Source organism: Gekko japonicus, unplaced genomic scaffold (genome assembly GCF_001447785.1).
Source record: "Gekko japonicus isolate JY-2015 unplaced genomic scaffold, Gekko_japonicus_V1.1 scaffold734, whole genome shotgun sequence".
In the NCBI taxonomy this organism is placed as follows: domain Eukaryota; kingdom Metazoa; phylum Chordata; class Lepidosauria; order Squamata; family Gekkonidae; genus Gekko; species Gekko japonicus.
In genome coordinates, this window is record NW_015174295.1 from 142,655 (window position 1) to 160,313 (window position 17,659).

At 48.1% G+C, this 17,659-nt stretch overlaps 2 protein-coding genes across 2 annotated transcripts in view; one reads left to right on the forward strand and one right to left on the reverse strand.

The window, feature by feature from the left end:
- TIPIN (TIMELESS interacting protein) overlaps nucleotides 1-7,336 on the reverse strand; it is a 51,049-nt gene extending 43,713 nt beyond the window's left edge. The window contains exons 1-3 of the mRNA XM_015424079.1: nucleotides 7,228-7,336; nucleotides 6,647-6,740; nucleotides 5,384-5,521 (exon numbers count right to left, since the gene is read on the reverse strand). Coding sequence (XP_015279565.1) covers nucleotides 5,384-5,521; nucleotides 6,647-6,668 — 160 coding nt within the window. The 5' untranslated portion in view covers nucleotides 6,669-6,740; nucleotides 7,228-7,336. The remainder of the gene's footprint in view (nucleotides 1-5,383; nucleotides 5,522-6,646; nucleotides 6,741-7,227) is intronic.
- Nucleotides 7,337-16,560: 9,224 nt separating this feature from the next.
- MAP2K1 (mitogen-activated protein kinase kinase 1) overlaps nucleotides 16,561-17,659 on the forward strand; it is a 65,520-nt gene continuing 64,421 nt past the window's right edge. The window contains exon 1 of the mRNA XM_015424071.1: nucleotides 16,561-16,822. Within this exon, the coding sequence (XP_015279557.1) occupies nucleotides 16,743-16,822 (80 nt within the window). The 5' untranslated portion in view covers nucleotides 16,561-16,742. The remainder of the gene's footprint in view (nucleotides 16,823-17,659) is intronic.

Genomic DNA, 17,659 nt, shown 5'->3' on the forward strand with positions numbered 1-17,659 from the left:
CTTGGGACGGTGCCTGTTGCCTTCGTGGTGGTTGGGGGGGGGGGCGTGCCGGCGCCGAGAGGTTGAGAGGAGGGAGAGGTGCCCGGGGTGAGCAGTTCGCTGTCCGCTCCCCCCCAGCCGCTCGTGGCCTCTTTGTTACCCGGGTGGGACAGGAATGGCTCCAGCCAGCGGCCCCTCTCGTTGTTACTCTTGTCCCCCTCCCCGCCGGGAGAAGCGCTCGGTGCCCCCCCCAGCCTCCACCGCCTCCGCTGGCCTTCCTCACGGGGGAGGCACGGCTACTGTGGCACGGCTACCGCTCCAAGCCACCAGGGGCACCCTGCCTCCCTCCCTCCCACATCACCCCGCCCGCGGTGGACGCGAATTGCCTCGTCATCGGAGTCCCTGGCCCACCGCTCACTTGCTCAGTGCCGCCCAGCGAGAAGCGCCGGGCCAGGCCTCATCCCGCCCAGCGGAGGCCGACCCAGGGCCAAACTCAGCCGTCTAGAGCCGGGGGCAGGGGGAGAGAAGAAGTGATCGATCAGGGGTGAGGGGCTCGCAAGAACCATGGGGGGGGGGTGGCCTGGGCCCCTCATTAGCTACTGGCCTGTGCTCACTGTCTCTGGAAAGGGGTGTGGCATCAGACTAGGACTGTTCACACACTAGACATCATTTCTTCAAGAGGCCTAGCCCTTTTATGCCTTTTAGTGGTATAAGGCTCCTTCCTCTGCCAAAGTTGAAATACGTCCTACCTCTTTGGGCTGTCACTCTGCGATATCCTGTATTGCAACTACTAATTCAAGTGTAATGTTCCACAAGGGTGGCCATGTTAGTCTGTTACAGGAAAACTGAACAGGAGCTCGGTGGCACACCTTAGACACCAACAGTCTAAATTCCTGTATAAACTTTTGTGTCTCAGAACTCACTTCACCAAACGTGACTGTGACTCAAGACAGTTTATGCTGACATATATATATTATTAGCTTTCAGGGCAGCACTGGGCTCCTGCTTAGTCCCTCTTAGTGATGGGTTTTATTCTTGGGTCGTGCTGCAGCAAAGTAACTTGGTTAAAGTCAAAACACAGAGGTCCTATCAGAGTACACATGCATTCCTTTGTATGACTTTTCACCATTCATGAGTTTAATATGATAGAGAATGCAAGAGTTGTGTTTCAGCTGCAGCTGCTTAGAACCATCCCTTTCATTAAATGGTTGCCATATTAAAATGGGCAGAAGGAAACCACCTCTGTGCTTTGGGTAAGTAAAGATTTCCCTTGCTCGAAAGCCAGTCGAATCCGACTGTAGGGTTGCGGTGCTCATCTCCATTTCAAAGCCGAAGAGCCAGCGCTGTCTGAAGACGTTTCCGTGGTCATGTGGCCGGCATGACTAGACGCCGAGGCGCACGGAACGCTGTTACCTTCCCCCTGAAGTGGTACCTATTTATCTACTTGCAAGTTCTTGCTTTCGAACTGCTAGGTTGGCAGGAGCTGGAACTAGAGACGGGAGCTCACTCCGTCATGCGGCACTCAGGTCTCGAACTGCTGAACTACCAACCTTCCACAGCTTGCAGTTCAGCGTCTTAACCACTTGAGCCACCGCAGCTCCGTGCTTTGGGTACTTGGGGTTTTAAAAAAAACACACCATGGTGTAGTTTCCTGCCTAATTTTAAATGTATTTTCTCAGTGCTACAGGTAATTTTGCTGTGTTAATATCCTACATTTTTGTATTTCGACAATACTAATCAAAAATCAAGCAGAGAAGAGTTTTCCTGTGGTGGAATTCAAATCCCTCCTGTTTCCCATGTGAGGCAGTGTGGAGACGACAGGGATTATCTTCTATTAATCTGTAATTGTGGATTTTCCCTTGCCTCGCAAAAAAACCCTGGAGGTGTTTATCTCTCTCCCAGGCTTTCCTTCTGCCAGATGTGATATGGTTGGAGTAGCCACACTTCCTTCCCTGTGTGCATTTGCCTGTCCAAAGGGTATGCATTTGCAGGAAAACATTCTTCTGCCATCTGTAGCGTTCCCAGGTGTGTGGGAATTAGAGAGATTCCACATAGAGTGATGGGTCCTGTGGGAAGGAAAGGCGGGTGGGTGTGACTGCACAGATGACCACTCGAAGATCACCAGTTACAGGTAAGCAACCTGCTTATCTTCTTCTTGGTCTCTGTGCATCACACCCAGGGGATATTGAAAAGCAGTGGCTCACCTGGAGGCGGGAGCTGTCGCAAATTCAATGCTCTGCCGACGAAAGGACTAGGCGGCCAAGGTGCACTCTGTGGCATCCACGAACATCAAGAGCGTAGTGCTTGATGAAGGTGTTTGGAGTAGGCCGTGTCGCAGCCCCACAGATCGCTGACAGGGAAGCACCCTTCAAGAAGGCTGTAGACGTAGCCACGGATCTTGTGGAGTGTGCTCTGAGGTGAAACAACGCCTTCTCTTGGATTCTGGTTCTCCCAAAAAATATCCACTTCTTCGGTAGCTGCACTGAGTCCACTGCTTCCACCATCATCACCTGCGTGGGATGCACAAACTCTTTACTGGTACTGTCCAGCCAAAATGTGCACCTCAGGTGGGCTACAGTGACAACCTGCTTCAAAGACAAGCGTACCTCAAGACCAGTGTTCCCTCTAAGCCTCACAGAGTTGTGAGCAAAAATTCTACCTTCTGAGCGAAAGAAAGTTAGCAGCATTAATGTTGTGAGCGAGTCTACGCTGGACGATCACATCAATTAGATTTTTAGAAGATTTCCATAACCTTGTAAGAATCTCAGAATGAATTCTTTTACACTATATTTAAACAATATTTTAAGAATAATTTAAAGATTATAGGAGAAAACTGAATCAAGTCAAATTTCACTACAGAAGATGTTGTCCTCTATGGGGGTAGACCTGGCCTCTGGAGAACAGGTCTACCCGTCCCAGTCCACTATATTGGTAGACCTGGCCTTGGACTGTCGCCCTGCGCTGAGCGTTAGAAAACATACCTGCACTTTTGGGGGGGGGGGGAACCTCTTGCGGTCTCCTTTGGGTTTTTTTTGGTGAAATATGACAAATTTACAGGTCAAGTATAACAGAGGAGGAACAATCACTGTCAGAACCCTGACTAACCAAATTACTTATTTATTCTAATATTTATATCCCACTTTTACTGTGACTCAAGGCATCTTACAAATCATACTGAAAAGCGTAATGGGGTGTGCAAAATAAAAATCTATTTCTCCAGGGCTCTATTATAGCCAATGGGGATCATTATAGTCAATGGGTCTCTTAGGCTATAATGGAGAATCAATCTGGAGCTTGGGCGGGGGCTGTTTTTTTGAGGCAGGGGCAAGGCTGGTACCTCTCCTCAACCCCCTCCCCCAATTTCAAAAAGATTGGACCAGGGGGTCCAATTCTATGGGCCCCAGAAGGAGGTGCGCACACTTAGAGGGAACACGTCTCAAGACATACTACCCTTTGGGTTTCACTTCCTTGCTTAGAGCTAGCGGTCAATATCCAGTCATTTCGCATGATAGTAAAAATTTTCTGGAAATCTAGCTTCATATAAAGGTAGAAGTGTACATATAGCTACTAGACTCACAAATTAGGAAGCAATGTGAAGCAAAATCAGGAAGAGTATACGGCTCCCAGTAAAAACACTTAATCAATCTTTTCCTAAACGCGAATGGTTGAGTTATTCACGACTAATGTATGGAACCATCGCACAGAAAATCTGATAACTAGACAGATGCTGTCGGCAGGAACCATTTCTTTAATGTATGTAACTGCAGGGGGATGCACTGTACTGCTAAACAATGCACCCTATATTCATTGCAGCCACATTTATCTAGTTCTAACGTGTAGGTTCGGCAGAAAGGAAGGAAAAATAATCTCTTCCCTGTCAATAAAAGCTTTAAAACTCTGAAACATTTCTCCCATGGTGAGGAGCAGGCAAACTGAATTACCTCTGCATTCCACAGTCTAACCACATCTAATTGCAAACTCTGTGGGAGTCAACAAGGGAGTCTGTTTGATGGCTAAGAGTTTTTATTCAGGGGGCGGGGGCCATGGATTTCATCAGTGCAGACGCAACTGTGGCCCTCCCCAAGAGAGAGAAAGGCTTACTGTGAATATGTAATCACAGCAGTTCACCTCAATGCCTGGGAGTTTGGTCTCCACGACACAAGATGCATTCCGTGTCAACCTATTTGTAAGCCCGAGGGCAAGTGGAACCCAGGACTCTCTAGGTATGGGTCCCCCCCCCCAAATATGTAGAACCAAATAATGTTTCTTGCTAAAAATAGTACTAATTGCAACATATTGGGGTATACAGAAGGAAATTTGGTCTGTGGGCCAGTTTCTGATGGTCCATTTGGTACCTGCTGATTTCTGGTATTACTGGAAAGAACGCTGCCATTTGGTGCACCTTGCTCTGATCCAGTAAGGCAGTGCTGATCTAAGACTGGAGTGGATATTCACAAGCACTTACATGCAAGTTAGTTGTCCCCAGGGGTCATTTCCTGCCAGAGCACCGCCCAGGGGCACCACCACCCCGCCACCTGGGGGAATTTTAAACATGCCAGGGTTCCCTGCCCGATAACCCAGACATGCTTGCATGCCTGCCCTTTGTCAGGGGGTGTGGCATATGCAAATGGGCTATGCAAATGAGCTCCTGCACCTATTTTTCTGTGAAATGACCCCTGCCTCCTGCTATTGTATACAAACATATTTAGACTGCTGTTTGGCAGTGAGTAGTGTTTCTTCAACAAGTAATAAAGATGTATGCATACACACTACGGAATTTGCATATACTCCCTTTCACATAACAGATTTTTCGGTGTGCTGCGTAAATATCATTAATTTACATATCAACAATTCTAATCTGTTGAAGAAACACTACTCACTGCAAAACAGCAGTCTAAATATATTTTCATAATACTACATCACGGTTATTTTCTTCATTGTTTGCATCCTTCTCGTGATCTCTCTGTTGTTTCTACATTGTATACAAACAAGCAGGTGTGTGTGCATGCTTGAAGAAAGAGAGTGTTAGAAACATATCACCAGCTACCTCTGAGCATCTAGTTTAGGCATTGGCCTTTTAACACCTTTCCTGGTGGTCATCGACGAATCCTTGGTTTGCGATGAGTTTTTTCCTTCTGGCTCTGGAAAAGAAACAAAACGTAAGTGGAAATGCAAATAATACTAACCACAGAACGAACTGTCCACTGTAATAAATATTGTTAGATAAGACAGGCTGGCAGATAAGACTGACAGATCCAAAGGCAGTCTGAGATTTAGGGTTTTGCAAACTGCCACATCTAAACTGAATTACTTTACAAAGCACAAAATATACAGACCATCTCAAAGCCACTGTCCTTACAGAAGGTAATTTTTGCTTAGCAGTGGAAACAAGTGACTAAGTTACCTTTTTCATCTTCTCCCCCTGGGGAGGCTGGAGGAGGTAGAGGTTGAAACTCCTCATCCTGGGTGTGTTCATAATCAGGAATGTCAAACAAATTGCCATCTACTGGATCAATCATCTGTCCAACAAAGCTGTTCTGTCCTGCAAAAGAACACAAAGGTAAAAGTGGGGTCTATTATTTTGCAAACCCACCTAGGTATCAAGAACAGACCAACCCTATTCTTCTGTTCTTTACTAGTTCAAATGGACAACTAACAATTAATGAAAATTCTTGGGTCTTTGCAAGAAACTAAGAACAGTACAGTACAGTACAACCGACATTTAAACCTTCAATTTCAGTGAAGTGCAGAATTGCAGGGGGGGGGGTTTAAGGCACCTCTTCCCTGAAATGCCCTAATGCACCCAAGACAACAAGAACAGAATCATAGAATCACAGAGTTGAAAGGGGCCATACAGACCATCTAGTCCAACCCCCCTGCCCAATGAAGGACCAGCCTAAAGCATCCCTGACAAATATTCATCTAGCCTCTTCTTGAAAGCTGCCAGTGAATCCCTCCTCCCCTAAAAAAGTTTCCCTCCAAGGAACTCCCACCCTCCATTTTATCCTCACACGACCTTTTGAAGGTAGGTTAGACGGAGACTGCGAAGCTCATGGCTGAGTGGGAACCTATCACATGGTCCATAGCACGGGTCCCTAACTTTTTCAAGCCTGTGGGCACACCTGGAATTCTGATGTAGCACGGTGGGCACAGCCACAAAATGGCTGCTAGAAATTACTGTCAAAAGAGGCAGAGCTAGCCACAAAGAAGAAGAGATTGGATTTATACCCCTCCCTTCACTTGGAGTCTCAGAGCAGCTTACAAACTCCTTTCCCTTCCCCACAACAGACACCCTGTGAGGTAGACGGGGCTGAGAGAGCTCTCTCTTGAGAACTACTCTTTCAAGGACAGCTCTGACAAAATTATGGCTTGCCCAAGGTCATCCAGCAGGTGCAAGTGGAGGAGTGGGGAATCAAACCCGGTTCTCCAATACACCAAACTGGCTCTCACCTATCAGAGCAGCTACCACAGCTTACCTCCAGTCACACAGTAAAAATAGGAGAGGGCTGTGGCTCAGTTTGTAGAGCCTCTTTTTGGCATGCAGAAGGTCCCAGGTTCAATCCCTGGCATCTCCAGTTAAGGGAGCAGTGAGTAGGCGGTGTGAAAGATCTTTCTCTGCCTGAGACCCTGGACACAGCTACTGCCGGTTTGAGTAGACAAGACTGACCTTGATGGGCCGAGGGTCTCATTCTGTAGAAGGCAGCTTCATGTAGCCTTGTGCTGTGATGGTAGCGGCTGCCAAAATCGACATTTTTAATTATCTGTAGAAAAGAGCAAGAGTCCAGTAGCCTCTTAAGGACTAACAAAATATGTGGCAGGGTCACAAAACAGGACAGATGGAACTCCCGTTCTAGCTGTACCCGAAGAAGGGAGCGGTGACTCAAGAAAGCTCCTCCCCTGCCCCAGATTTTGTTCGTCTTTAAGGTTCTACTGGACTCTTGCTCTTCTCTACTGCTGCAGGCAGCCTAACAGGGCGACCCATCCTGATTTTTAAAGATCTGGACAGCCCATCAAACCTCCAATGGCCAATCAAAAGCCTTGCTGGGCAAAAGCCACCCCACCCCCCGGGCGGGCACCAGCAAAAGCGTCAGCCAGCACCACGGTGCCCGCGGGCACCACGTTGGGGACCCCCTGGTCTGTGGCGCCCTTGCCTCACACACTGACTGCTGGGCCGCAGAAGCTTCATCGGCCTCCCTCCCTCTCTCAACCGGGCCCACATCCCGTAAAACAAGGGGCGCGCATCTCCACCTGCACTCTGGAGGCCAAACTAACCGCTTCTTCACCAAACGGCACCGGGAGACGGGCCAAGGGCAAAACTCGGAACGCGGGCCGCCAGCGAGACCGAGGCGGTGCCAAACTTGAGAGGATAAAAGCCACTTCCGGCGCGTCCGCCTACCTCATTCAGAACGGACCTCCCACTTCCGGTCGAGGCGGAAAGAGCGGGGGGGACAAACTAGGAGAGAGGAAACCGCGCCGAGGCACGGAGGAAAGACGACTGCGCGTGCGCTTAAAAGCGGGTGCGGCGTAATCTCGCGAGAACAGGGGGGGCCGTCCGGTCTTTCCTGGATGATTCGCTGAAGTCGAAGTCGGCGCCTGCGACGCCGCCTTGTTCGCCCAAATCTTCTACTGCGCACGCGCTCTTTGCCCCGCCTTTCTCTGTGTTGGGGGTTCGCGCGCTTTTTACCCTCAGGCCAATCCCAGCCAGAGACACCCTTTTATCTTTTTGGGGGGGCCAAAACATTCCTGAGGGGAACCGAATTATTATTTATTTGAAGAACTGTATTATTTACAACCAAGAGGCGCGAGAAGCATATTTGGCCTCGTCTCCCAGCGACCTTGTGCAAGGTCAATTCATCAATAGTACACTACATTGAATAGCTAAATAATGAAACAATTATTGACGATCCTCTCCGGAATGTAATGTATCGTTTCGATGTCTGTATCTTCTTCTGAACAGTAGTTGAATACATAAGGTGAACCTTGTAAAACATTTATAAAGCAATGTGTAAGAATACTTAAGTACAGTTTTTGTTTCTTTTGCAAACCTATTAACACTGTGTTACACTGACAAACTTTTAAAGAACATCAAGCAGGTTACGGTATCTTAAAGGTGCCGCTGGACTCAAATTTAGTTCTTTTTCTCCTGAATTAAGGTTGCCATATTTTGAAAAGCCAAAAAGAAGTGTGTATACACATGAAAGCTTACACTCAGAATTAAACTTTGTTGGTCTTAAAGAAGTGTGCATCTTAAGGGTGCCACTGGACTCAAATTTTGTTTATTTATGTATTTATTTGACTTATACCCCGCCCTCCTCGCCAAAGCAGGCTCAGGGCAGCTGACAAAGGATAAAACATAAAAACAATTATAACACAAAATAATTTAAAAACGGTCCAATATCATAAAGTGCTAGCTAGTTGTAAACTAATACGTAGGGATGGCAGCAACAGTTAGGTTGATCTGATCTTTTGGCTCGCCTTGCTCATCAGCTTCTCGAATGGTGGAATCAGGGCCAAATGAACCAAAATGAAGCCATTTAAAGATTAGGCCAAGCCATTAACTGCACATGTGAATATATATACATTCTTTCCACAATTCAATACATTACAGTATATGCCGTACAACAGACAGCACATTAGATATATATAGTGCTTTTTAATGTTGTTTTTTAAAAAGACATGATGGTACTATATAAGGTTATACCAATTCCCCCTCATGATTTTGTAGCACCCTCCCCAAAGATGCTGGTAACCAGTACTGTCTGGTACCACCACAATAATAAACGTACATCCATTCTAGCTTCAAATGAGACGCCCGTGTTGGTCTGAAGCAAAAGAACAGAGTTTGAGTTCAGCGGCACCTTTACGACCGACAAAGTTAATTCTGGGTGTCGGCTTTTCTATGCACGCACACAGGAGTCATTTCCTGCAGGAGCGCACAGGAGCAGAGCTCCGGCAGTAAGGAGCCCAGGGGGTGGGCACATCCAACAAGCCCCGCCCCCTGCTCCCAGCAGCCCTCAGTTGGGCCACGAGGAACAAGAAACAGCCAGGTAAGCTGCAGAGCCCCCCCCCCTCAGCCCACCTTCAGGTACAAGCTCTCCCTCCTCTGTGAGGGCAGATCTGCGCGTCCCCCCCCCCCAATAGCTAGCAATCCAAAACAGTCCAGTGGAGCCTGAGCGGTGGATGTTGCCTTCTGACACACTTCCGGTGATGTCAGGGGGTGTGGCATATGCAAATAAGCTATGCTAATAAGTTATGCTAATGAGCTCCTGCACCTCTTTTCCTATGAAATGACCCCTGCATGCACACTTAAGATATCTGAAGAAGTATGTGTGCACATGAAAGCTTCTACCCAGAGTAAAACTTCGTTTGTCTTAAAGGTGCCGCTGGACTCAAACTTTGTTCTGTTGCTTCAGATCAACATGGCAACCAATGTTCCCCCTAAGCTGTGGAGTCTTGTGAGCGAAAATCCTACTTTGTGAGCTACGGGCATTAAAGTTGTGAGCGAGCCATTTGGTTGCTGCATAAATTAGTTTGCTTTGAGGCCATCCTTCCTGAGCTAGAGCAAAAATCTGTGAGCTGGATGAAAATGTCATTTTTGGGTTAGAAGGTTAGGGATATTTCTAGCCAGTAGCAATTATCGCACCTGAAATGGGAGTGGTATTTAAAATGAGATTTGTCATAGTGATCACTTGTTTGAAATAGTCGCGAAATACGTGCTCTTTTTGTTTGCTTTTCAAAATATGGTAACCTTTAGTTTAAAGGATAATCCTAGCACGAAAAGGGTAATCCCAGCAAGCCCAACAGGCTAGAACAGGCAGCTCTGGATTCAAATCCCTGCTCTGCTCCAAAGCTCACTAGAAGACTTTGGGCCAGTCACTTTATTGGGGGGAAAGGTTGGAATTGATAGCTATGATTACTTATTCTGGCAGGACTCATGTTCTGATCCAAGGTTCTGGATGCAGGCAACAACCCAAGGTCTCCTACATCCAATATAGCCTTTGCCAAAAATAGTTCTGCCCTGAAACTCAATGTGTGTTGGCCTCACATTAAATTTGCTATTGGAACTTCTCCCAGTTACTTACATTATCCTTCTTTTCTTCTTAATCACCAGCACGAAACTTGGCTCTGTGTAGTAAATTTCTCTGAGGTTCCCAATGAAATCACAGTTTGCTTCTTCCATTCATCCAACACTTTTAATTTAATTAGGAATCCTGAAGCCGTAAGTGTGGTGCTTCTATCAGATCCAGTTTCAGGAGTGGTTCTATGTCCTTTTTGCAATCAAGGAACAGCAACACAAGTCAAATATTAACCCAAAATGTAATGTTATAAAACATTTGTGGGGAAAGCACTCATTCACACCAACTCCTCAGTGTTTTATTTTAATACTACAAACCAGGGGTCATTTCGTAGAAAAAGAGCTAGGGGGACTCATTAGCATAACTCATTAGCATATGCCACCCCCCCTGACATCAGGGGCCCGGCGGTGGACCTGCAAGGCCGGCGGGAGGGCGAGGAAGCCCCGCGAAGGCCCTCCCTGGCCCCAGGCAGGCAGGGGTGGGGAGAGGCGGGGAGGAAGCAACTTACCCTCCCTCTTCTCCTGCCTCCTCCTGGCTGAATGAGGGCCGGAAGCGGGGTGGCCAGAAGCAGGGGGCGGGGCTTTGTCATGTGCCCCACCCCCCTGCACCTCACCCGGGGGGACTGCGATCCCCCACGATCCCCCCCGAAATGACCTCTGCTACAAACCTACCTCCTAGGACTCAGTATGGTTTAGGGCAGTAATATCACCCACATAAGTCTCCAAACGAATCGCAATCTCTATTGAATTCAATTAGGCTTATTCTAAATAAAAAGCTGACACAAAATCTTTCCTAATGGTATAGGTATATTAAAAAAATGAAAAACTGGTGGCCAATCGTAAGAATGGGTATATGCTGGCAAACAACTGCATAATAGCTGATAGTGTGCCAGTTCCAAAGCATGGCACAACACCAGGGCTGTAGCTGATGAAAAAACTGAAGTTGTTGAAGATTTTCTATCCCTTGGCTCAATCATCATCCAAAAGGGAGACGGCAACCAGGAAATCAGAAAGAGATTGAGACTGGGAAGAGCGGCCGTGAAGGAACTAGAAAAGATCCTTACGTGTATGGAAGTCTCACTGGAGACCAAGATCGAGGTAATTCATACTATAGTATTCCTCATTACAATGTACGAATATTAAAATTGGGCAGTGAAGAAATCGAACAATATAAAGCTGGCAGGAAGTAAATGTATTTATTTGAAATGTGGGGTTGGAGGAGAGTTTGATGAATACCACTGACCACCAAAAAGACAAACGAGTGATGAATTAAACCTGAATTCTCCCTAGATGCTAAAATTATTTTGGTACCTTGGTCACATAATGAGGAGGCAAAACTCACTAGAAACGAGAATAATGCTAGGAAGAGCTCTCTCAGCCCCACCTACCTCACAGGCAATGTTCCCTCTAAGCTGTGGAGTCTTGTCAGCAAAAATTCTACTTTGTGAGCTACTGGCATTAAAGTTGTGAGCAGGCGATTTGCCTATTGCATCAATTAGTTTGCTCTGGAGCCATCCTTCCTGAGCTAAGACAAAAATGTGTGAGCCGGAGGCTAAAAAACTGTGAGCTAGCTCACACTAACTCAGCTTAGAGGGAACACTGGTGAATGGAGGAAGCTATGGACTTCAGTCGGCAAGATCTGAGCAAAGCTGTTGACGAGAGGACATTTGGGAAGGCATAAATCCATAGGATCAACATAAGTCGGAAGTGACCGGAAACAGTTAACGCACTTACAGAACGACAATATGGCACGTAGCCGCAGGCAGAGCCAAATATGCAAGAGAAAGATTCCAGTGCCAAACTTGCATAGGTAAATTATTTTAATGTACGTGGAGACACGCCCATCTAAGCAGAAAGCTTCAGTGTAACTGTAATAAAGCGGCTGCAAGTCTCTTGCTGGAAATATACAGTTCATTGGCCTCCTGCCAATAATTTAATTGCCTTGGTTTTCCTGGATGTGCTATTGTTACATCACCCAGCCTCATTCCCTGGGGTCATGTGTTGTATGTTGTCCTGGCTAAGGCTGGTGCTGTTACGAGCAAAGTAGGGCTTTGATCAGAAGAGGGGCTCCAATATGAGTCAGGTTCCACAGTGGCTCTGCAATGAGGGTTGCTCTGCTCGAGAAAACCAAAAATTAAGATTTTAATATGTAGTATATGTTTTAAATTGTTATGTATATGATTGTTTTACCATGGCAAGTGTTCTTGCCTCTGTAAGCCACCCTGAGCCCACGGGGGAGGGCGGGGTATAAGTACGAAAAATAAATAAATAAAATAAATAAATAAAATGCCCGTCTGTCCTCAGCAGCAGCTGCCCCAACAGCTGCTGTTTAATGCAGGCTTTGGTCATGTTTTTGAATACCTGTAAAATGTGTTGCAAAACATCTGCATTTAATAAATTTAACTTTTTTGAAGAGGAGAAGAGATTGGATGTATACCCCATGGCCCTTCACTACCCAAAGGTGTCTCAGAGCGGCTTGCGAACTCCTTTCCCTTCCCCACAACAGACACCCCGTGAGGCAGGTGGGGCTGAGAGAGCTCTGAGAGAAACTGCTCTTTTTCCAAGAACAGCTCTGATCAGAACTACGCCTTGCCCAAGGTCATCCAGCAGGTGCAAGTGGAGGAGTGGGGAATCAAACCCGGTTCTCCCAGATTAGAGTCCGCGCACTTAACCACTACACCAAACTGGCTCTCACAGTTTGGTGTAGTGATTGTGCTTAAGGGCCTGGGAAACCCAGTTTCAAATACCCACTCTGCTACTGAGGCTTACTGGGTGACCATGGACCAGTCCCTCTGTCTCTGCCTAACCTACCTCACAGGGTTCTTTTGATGATATAAGGGACAATGTTGTAAGCCACTGCGTCTCCACTGGGAAGAAAAGCAAGGTTATATACAGGGCTTTTTTGGTAGAAAAAGCCCAGCGGGAACTCATTAGCATAATTGGTCACACCCAACAGCAAAAACATTACCATATTAGGCCACACCCCGGACATCACAGCTCATTAGCCTATTAGGCCACACCCCCATGTTACCACACCCAACTTTTGCTTCTTATTCTGTTTGCTTTGTTTGTTGTCAAAACCCAGGGCTTTTTGTGTAGCAGGAACTCCTTTGCATGTTAGGCCACACACCCCTAATGTAGCCAATCCTAATGCGTTTCTGCTGTCGGGTGTGGCCTATTATGCTAATGAGCTCCTGCTGGGCGTGGCCAACTCAGGAGCCAGCCAGAACTCCGTTCCTGTGCATTCCTGCCCAAAAATAGCCCTGGTTATATATACGGTATAGTGTGGTGTCACGGTCAGAGTGTTGGGAACGTGGGATTCTCGGGTTCAGATCCTCACTTTGCTGTGGAAGCGTGGTGAGTGACCTGGCGCAGGCCGCATGTTCCCAGACAAACCTACCTTATAGGATTGTTAAGAGGATAAAAGGGGAGACTGACGTAAGCCACTCTGGGTTCCCGTTGGGGGGAAAAGTCAGGCATTAATGAGGTAAATAAAAAGGTAAAGGTGTCCCTTGCTCGAAAGCCAGTCGAGTCCGACTCTAGGGTTGCGGTGCTCACCTCCGTTTCCAAGCTGAAGAGCCAGCGCTGTCCAAAGACGTTTCCGTGGTCATGTGGCCGGGGTGACTATTTATTTATTTATTTATTTAATTCAATTTATACCCCGCCCTCCCCGCATATGCGGGCTCAGGGCGGCTTACAAGAGGCTGACGCCAATATAAAGCCATATAAAATCCATTCAATACAATAACATTATACTAAACAAAGTGCTCTGGCGTTCTCCTATGATATTCCGCAGATGGTATACAGTTTCTCTACTACTCAGGGTTGTCTACTACTCAGGGTTATCTGTTCTAGCAGACGCTGATGTTCCCTTCTTCCAGGGCCAGGGACGATGGAACAATGATGATGGTAATGATGGTACTGGCGGCTCCTACTCGTACGCCTGGCGGAAGAGCTCCGTCTTGCAGGCCCTGCGGAATTGCACCAGGTCCCGCAGGGCCCGGATCTCCTCCGGGAGCTCATTCCACCAGGTAGGAGCCGCCACCGAGAAAGCCTTGGCCCTGGTGGCGGCCAGCCTGGCCTCTTTGGGACCTGGCATCGCCAGGAGGTGTTGGGTCCCAGACTGTAGTGCTCGTGGGGGAACGTATGAGGAAAGGCGGTCCCTTAGGTAAGCTGGACCCTGACTAAACACCAAGGCGCACTGAATGCTGTTACCTTCCCACCAAAGTGGTACCTATTTACCTACTTGCAATTTCTTGCTTTCAAACTGCTAGGTTGGCAAGAGCTGGAACTAGAGATGGGAGCTCACTCCGTCATGCGGCACACTCGGGTCTCGAACTGCTGAACTACCGACCTTCCACAGCCTGCAGTTCAGCATCTTAACTACTTGAGCCACCGCAGCTCCTAATGAGGTAAATAGCTAAAAATAAATGCATAAGAGAATTACAAATAGCGGTTTATCCACTTCTACAGTGAATTTGGTGATCATTGAAAAGCTACATTTCCCCAGCTTGGTGTAGTAGTTAGGAGCATGGACTCTAATCCGGGAGAACTGGGTTTAATTCCCCACTCCTTCACATGCAGTTGCTGGTGTGACCTTGGTTCAGTCACAAGTTCATTCAGAGCCGTTTTCTCACGAGCGGTTCTTATAAGAGCTCTCTCAGCCCCATCTACCTCACAAGCAGCGCTCCCTCTAAACTTGTGAGCAAAAATTCTACTTTGTGAGCTACGGCTACGGGCGTTAAAGTTTCGAGCGAGCGATTTGGCTGCTGCATGAATTAGTTTGCTCTGGAGCCACCCTTCCTGCGCTAGGACAAAAATGTGAGAGCCGGAGGCTAAAAAACTGTGAGCTAGCTCACACTAACTCAGCTTAGAGGGAACGCTGCTCACAGGGTGCCTGTTGTGGGGAGGGGAACGGAAAGGAGATTGTAAACCGCTCTGAGTCTCCTTTGGGTAGTGAAGGGCGGGGTATAAATCCAATCTCTTCTTTCTTCTTCATTAAATTCCAGCGTGGCATAACACTGAGTCCAGAAACGGATATTTTTACTTCGTTTTAAATTTTGTTCGGCTTCCTTGGTATAAATCTCACCACAGGAGGAGGGAACTGTCCTGCACAATCTGCTTCTACCCAGATGTAGGTTCAATGGGATTTATTCCCAGGAAATTGTGTGGAGGACTGCCGCCTTAATGTTATGAATTCCTTTTACAAATTGCTGGTTTGGTTCAAGCATTTATACGCCGCCTTCCCAGAGACTGTTCAAGGTGTCTCACAAGCAAAAGCAATACCATATCCAAGATCACTCTTGTAATTTAGAAATGATTGGGCTTCCATGCACGATATAATACATATAATGAACAACACAAGATAGTTATGACCAGTGTTCCCTCTAAGCTGAGTTAGTGTGAGCTAGCTCACAGTTTTTTAGCCTCCGGCTCACACATTTTTGTCTTCGCTCAGGAAGGATGCGGCTCCAGAGCAAACTAATTCATGCAGTAGCCAAATCGCTCGCTCACAACTTTAACACCAGTAGCGCAAAAGGCAGAATTTTTGCTCACAAGGCTCCACAGCTTAGAGGGAACATTGGTTATGACTTCTCTGTCCAAAGTCAGGTGTTTTTTTGTTAAGGACTGTTATATTAATATAATAGAATGAATGCAATATAATGTAGATACGGTGTTTGCTATAACAAAAAAGAACAAAGCATAATACAAGAGATATTGATGATGTTAGAGTACCATAACAATGATCATGAACTGAAATAGTTGGAGATAGTATGATAAGAAGGAGCACGTGAAAGTCAAGAGCTTATAACATTCTACTAGAACTGCACCCTTGTTCCTGCCTCTTGTTGTTGTTCAGTCACACAGTCGAGTCCGACTCTTCGCGACCCCGTGGACCAGATCACACCAGGCCTTCCGGTCTTCCGCCGTCCTCCGAAGTTTGCTCAACTTCATGTTCATTGCATCGATGACACTGTCTGACCATCTCATCCTCTGCCGTCCCCGTCTTCTTTGACCTTCAGTCTTCCCCAGCATCAGGGTCTTCTTCTCCAGGGAGTGCTCCCTTCTCATTGGGTGGCCAAAGTATTTGAGCTTCAGTTTCATTATCTGGCCTTCCAGGGAACAGGGTTGCCCCCTCTCCCCAGCTCCCAACCGGCCAAGATCTGCCCGAGGGCCGTGGCGCGCGCGCCTGCACGTGCCAGCCAGGCCGTTTGCAAAGCGCGCCCCGGACTCCGCCGCCGCCGCCTCCCTCCTGCCAGGGCTCCAGCAGCCCGCCAATCAGCCAGCCCGCCATTCCCCTGGCGGGGGGAGGCCAGTTCCCCTCCCCGCGCGAGGAAGGGCAAGGAGGCTCCGGCGCGGCTTCAGCGCGCAAGGGCCATGCGCCGCACACATGCGCGCCACCACCGCCGCCCCCCGCCCAGGCACCCGAGCCGCCGAGGGAGGAGCCGCCGCCGCCGCCGCCGCCTGCTCTCCTCGCCGGGCTCTGGCTTTAAAGGGACCCGCGCCCCGCCGCAGCCGCCGCCGAGCCCCGGAAGCGGGAGCCTCGCGAGGGGGAGGAGAGGACCGGCCTCTTCTCGCCTGTTGCTCCCGTGCGTCCTGCTCGCCGGCACTGCAGCGCGCTCTGCTCCGTCGGGGAGCCGCCCGCTGACTCTGCCTCCGCCGGGAGCGGCGCGCTCGGCGGGCGACCATGCCGAAGAAGAAGCCCCTGCCCATCCAGCTGAACCCCACGCCGGACGGCTCCGCCATCAACGGCACCAGCGCGGCCGAGTGAGTCCGCTTGGCTTGGCTTGGGGGGGTCTTTTTTTTTTGGGGGGGGGGGGGGCGTCGCGGGCGACCGGACTTCGGAGGATGCGGGAGGCCGGCCGCGGGAAGCTCACGCAGCCCTCCTCCAGCCAGTCGCCGTGCTTGCAGAGAGTCCGGGTTTGCAGATCTATAGTTTCAAAATTAGGCATCCAAAAATTGTGCGTGCGTCTGTGTATATATGTAGCCAAAACTGTACAATATCTCAGTGATATGTAATAGAACCACTGTTCCCTCTAAGCTGAGTGAGTGTGAGCCAGCTGATAGTTTCTTAGCCTCCGGCTCACACATTTTTGTCTTCGCTCAAGGAGGATGGGGCTCCCGAGCAAACTCATTCATGCAGCAGCCAAATCTCTCGCTCACAACTTTAAGGCCAGCAGCTCCCAAAGGAGGATTTTGGCTTACAAGACTCTGCAGCTTAGAGGGAGCATTGAGTAGAACAATGCAACTTATAATGCTGTTAGCCGTGGAACAATCATTAGAACGATACAAAGTGATAATGCTAATAGCAGTGGAACAATCCTTACAAAGCAGCCGGCTTTCGCATCAAGACTTCAGTGTCATCTGCACAGGTCCAATGATGAGAAATCTTCATGGGAATTGAGGGCTGGTCCCGCCATTAACTTTAGCGACCCCTGAGAAGAGGGGCCTTTACAAATTAGAAAGGTGCAATCGCAAAACCAAGAAAAATCAGGATAAGTTGATTGGCTTCTGATGAAGTCTTGATATGAAGCGAAAGGCGGCTGCTTTGTGATGATCATTCCACTGCTATTAGCATTCTATATATTATATATATATATATAT